The following is a 4,692-nucleotide window of genomic DNA, read 5'->3' as shown; positions in this document are numbered from 1 at the left end:
CTGGGCGACAGAGTGAGACTCTGACTAAAAAATAAATAAATAAATAAAATAAAATGCAAATACCCTTTTTCCTGACAATACCACTGCTAGGAATTTATCCCATGACTGGATGTTTCCAAATACATTACTCCCTCTTTATCTACAGGGGATATATTCCAAGACCCCCCAGTGGATGCCTGAAACTGCAGATAGTAGCAAGACCTACATATACTATGTTTTTTTTTCATATACATACATACCTATGATAAAGTTTAATTGATAAATTAGGCACAGTAAGAGATGAACAATAACAGAACAATTATGACAATACAGATGCTTCTTGACTTATGACAGGATTATGTACCAATAAACTCATCATAAGTTCATAAGTTGGAAATACTGTAAGTTGACAATGCATTTGGCTGGGTGAACTGTCTCACCTGTAATCCCAGCACTTTGGGAGGCTGAGGCGGGCAGATTGCTTGAGCTCAGGAGTTTGAGACTGCCCTAGGCAACATGGCGAAACCCTGTCTCTACCAAATATACAAAAATTGGCCAGGTGCAGAGGCTCATGCGCCTGTAATCCCAACACTTTGGGAGGCCGAGGTGGGCAGATCACTTGAGGTCAGGAGTTCGAGACCAGTCTGACCAATATGATGAAAATTAGCTGAGTGTGGTGGCACATACCTGTAATCACAGCTACTCAGGAGGCTGAGGCATGAGAATTGCTTGAACCTGGGAGGCAGAGGCTGCAGTGAGCCAAGATTGGGCACTGCACTCCAACCTGGGTCACAGAGTGAGACTCTGTCTCAAAAAAAAGAGAAGATCAAAAAACTATCCGGGGCTGGGAGTGGTGGCTCACACCTGTAATCCTAGCACTTTGGGAGGCCGAGGTGGACAGAAAACTTGAGGTCAGGTGTTCGAGACTAGCCTGACCAACATGGTGAAACCTTGTCTCTACTAAAAAATACAAAAATTAGCCAGGTATGGTGGTGCATGCCTGTAATCCCAGCTACTCGGGAGGCTGAGGCAGGATAATCACTTGAACCCAGGAAGTGGAGGTTGCAGTGAGCCGAGATTGCGCCATTGCACTGCAGTCCAGGGGACAGGAGCAAAACTTCGTCTAAAAAACAAAAACAGTTATCCCAGCATAGTGGTGCACGCCTGTAGTCCCAGCTACTTGGGAGGCTGCGACAGGAGAATCACTTGAACCCAGGAGATGTCACTGCACTCCAGCCTGGGTGACAGTGAGACTGTCTCAAAAAAAGAAAAGAAAAATGCATTTAACACACCTAACCTACCAAACATCACAGGTTAGCCTAGCGTACATGCTCAGAACACTCACATTAGCCTACAGTTGGGCAAACTCATCTAACACAGAGCCTGCTTTATAATAGTGTTGAATATTTCACGTAATTTATTGAACACTGTACTGAAAGTGAAAAGCAGAATGGCTTGCAGTACAGTCTCTACCAAATGCGTATCGCTTTTGCACCATTGTAAAGTTGAAAAATCCTAAGTCCAGTTATTGTAAGTTGGAGACTATCTGTAAACTGTAATAAAAGTAATGTGAATGTGGTCTCTCTCTCTCTCAAAATATCTTATTGTATGTAATATTTGCAGACTGAGGTTGACCATGGGTAACTGAAACTGCAGAAAGCAAAACCACAGATAAAAGTAGACTGCTGTACTCCCAGACATGCATACGTGGCTGTTCACTGTGGGATTATTTGTAGTAGTAAAATAAACACAAACCCTACCAAACAAACAAAGGCCAGATAACCACTGTAGAGGTGGGTGGCCCACTGGCCAATCCCCAGCATCTTCCCACTCACCCACTCAAATCAAAGGCTCGGATGAGGATGTGCTGCAACACGTCGAGCGAGGTGATCTGGGGATCTACAGCAAAAGAGCGGAACTCTGGCGGTAAGAAGCTCTCACATTTCTGGGGAGAGAAGACATGGGGTAGGCCACCAGGGGCCTCGTCACCATGCTGAAGAGTGAGGTGCAGAGTGGTAGAAGGCAAAGTCAGAGAGGTGCCAGGGGCCAGATCAAGGCAAGTGTTCTGGACCATAGGGTCCAGTGAGGAGGAGGCTACTGCAAGCGTTTAGGCCCCCAATCCTTCTTCTATATCCCTTCAACTGTGGTTGCCAGAATCACGATATCCAGTCTGGCTCCTGTTAAATCAGTCCTCTATGATGCTGTAACCAATCTAGCACATCTACCTACAACACTCTCCTGCTTAAATATCTTCAATGGCAACCCTAGAGTCCCAGCAAGCGGGCCTATGGGGCCCCAGCCAGCCTCTCACCAGGTTTTTTGAACTTTATACTCTGGTAGTACCAAACTGTTAGAAGTTACCTTGAAACCATCCTGACTCCAGGCCATTGATTGTGCTGATCCCCTGTCTGGAACATCCCTCCCACTTTCTTCACATGGTTCACTCCCAGCTCAGGCATCTTTTTTTCTGAATGTCAAACTTCTGCCTTAGAGCTTTATTACACTGAAGTGATGTGTGGACCCTCTTATCACTGCCAGTGCCACTGGTTGGTTGGAGCCACCATCATTGTTTACGGAACTATGGCAACAGCGTTCTTCCTCAGCATACACACCAAAGGCCCTTGGTGATCTGCCTCTGTCTTAGCACTCTGATTCACCTCCTACCACTCTTCCCCTCATTGTCTCCGCTCCAGCAATCAGGAACCTACAGGAACATGCCAGGCTCATTCCTATCCTCTAGCCTTTGCCCTTGCTATTCCTTCTGCCTAGAATACTCTACCCTTCTAATATGCACATGGCTGACTCCTTTTATTCGGGTCTCTGCTCCTTCAGTACCTCCTCTGGGGATTTCCCTGTACAACCTTGGCTAAAGTGACTCCCTGTTACATAACCTTTTTCATTATTTGAGTGTCCGAAGCATCTCATTTCTTTAGTTGTCTTCACCCACGAGCCTGTCAGTTCATCAAAGTGGGAACTTGCACATAAGTACACTCTCGACACATACGGGTTGACTGACTCCAGAGCCAGCACCTTCTCATTCCTCAGAGCCCCACCCTCAACTACTGCGGCCCTTCCTCCAGCCCCATAGCCCCTCCCCTTTCGCTGTAAGCTCCACCCATTTATCCCATAGACCCCCGTCTCTCCATTTTCAGTCCCACGCCCCAAGGTACGTCGCTAACGCTCCCAGGCACTCAGGCCCTCCCTCCCCCTCGCCACCATCACTTGGCCCTCAAGCTTCGCCGCTCAGGTTTTGGTCCCAAATCTCAGGTCCCGCCCTCCATCCTATGACAGCCACCGCCTCCCCCTCCCCTGGGATGCCTCGGCGCCTGGGCCGACTCACCCGCCAGCCTCACCTTGACTCGGACCCGCACCACCTCTCGCTCCTCCTCCTCAGCGGCCGCCGCCGCCTGAGCTCCCACGCCGGGCGGGGGCGCTCCGGAGCCAGACAAATCCGAAGCCCCGGAGGCTGTCGCCATCCCGCCGCCGCCCGTCTCAGGGTGACGGTTGACCGTTGCCCCCCAACCCGGCGCACACTCTACTGTACTGACGCCCGCCGCCCCACCTCGTGCTGGGGCGCAGGCGCAGAGGGCTCCGCGCGACCCTACCCCCCCACCGTCCCACCCACCTGGCCCTGCCTGGAGGTCGCCTCTGCGCCTGCGCCTAGATGCTGTTGCCAGGAGCCCCGCCCCCAAAAGTCGGGCATTTTGCTTTATTTCAGCTAGCGTGCGGACGCCTACTGAGGCCCCGCCTCCCCCAGCCCTGTGGTTTGGTTGTTTTGACAGCCTACTTCCGGATTCATAGAGGTGTTATACTGACACCTCGTTCGCCAAGAGAAGTGGGCGGGGAAAGGAAGGGGCTGCGTGATGACGTCAGGCCCCATACCCCGCCTCAAGTTGCCTCACGCGTCTGCTGACAGATGATGTCATCTATTTCAAATTGGCCCTCGCTTCAAATGAATCCACTGAACGGCAAAAAAATCCTTTTATTTTTTAAGGCAGGGTCTCGCTCTGTCACCTAGGCTGTAGTGCAATGGCGCGATCACAGCTCACTGTAGCCTCAAAGTGAGCTATGATCAAGCTATCCTGCCTCAGCCTCCCGAAAGCTGGGACTACAGGAGCGCGCTACCACGCACAGCCAATTTTTGTATATCTTGTAGAGAGAGGGTTTAGTCGTGTTGCCCAGGCTAGTCTCGAACTCCTGACCTCAAGTGATCCGCCCATCTTGACCTCCCAAAGTGTTGGGATTACAGGTGTGAGCCATAGCCCCTGGTTCAAGTGTTTTTAAAAATATACTCAGCAGGGTGCAGTGGCTCACGTCTTACAATCTCAGCATTTTGGGAGGCTGAGGCAGGCAGATCTCTTGAGCCCAGGAGTTCTAGACAGCGAGACCCTGTCTCTTAACAAAAAATTAAACAATTAGCTGGACGTGGTGGCGCACACCTGCAGTCCCAGCTACTCGGGAGGCTGAAGCAGCAGGATAGCTGAGCCCAGGAAGTCAAGGCTGCAGTGAGCCCTGATCACACCACTGCCCTAACCTGCACCACAGAGCAAAGCCCTGTCTCAAACAAAAATTAATAATATGGCCGGGCGCGGTGGCTCAAGCCTGTAATCCCAGCACTTTGGGAGGCCGAGACGGGCGGATCACGAGGTCAGGAGATCAAGACCATCCTGGCTAACATGGTGAAACCCCGTCTCTACTAAAAAAAAAAAATAC

General features: G+C 50.5%; 1 protein-coding gene across 1 annotated transcript; it reads right to left on the bottom strand.

Moving 5' to 3' along the window:
• Window positions 1–1,220: 1,220 nt before the first annotated feature.
• On the bottom strand, window positions 1,221–3,711 carry TBC1D25 (TBC1 domain family member 25). The gene is made up of 2 exons (XM_017855404.1): window positions 3,333–3,711; window positions 1,221–1,924 (listed from the first exon to the last, which is right to left on the bottom strand). The coding sequence occupies exons 1-2, from the start codon at window positions 3,453–3,455 to the stop codon at window positions 1,811–1,813; spliced, it is 237 nt and encodes a 78-aa protein (XP_017710893.1). The 5' UTR covers window positions 3,456–3,711; the 3' UTR covers window positions 1,221–1,810.
• Between the last annotated feature and the right edge of the window lie 981 nt (window positions 3,712–4,692).

This window comes from Rhinopithecus bieti, unplaced genomic scaffold, assembly GCF_001698545.2.
Source record: "Rhinopithecus bieti isolate Rb0 unplaced genomic scaffold, ASM169854v2 scaffold_41736, whole genome shotgun sequence".
NCBI lineage: Eukaryota > Metazoa > Chordata > Mammalia > Primates > Cercopithecidae > Rhinopithecus > Rhinopithecus bieti.
The sequence above is the reverse complement of the archived record's forward strand: the minus strand, read 5'-3'. Positions and strand labels throughout refer to the sequence as shown.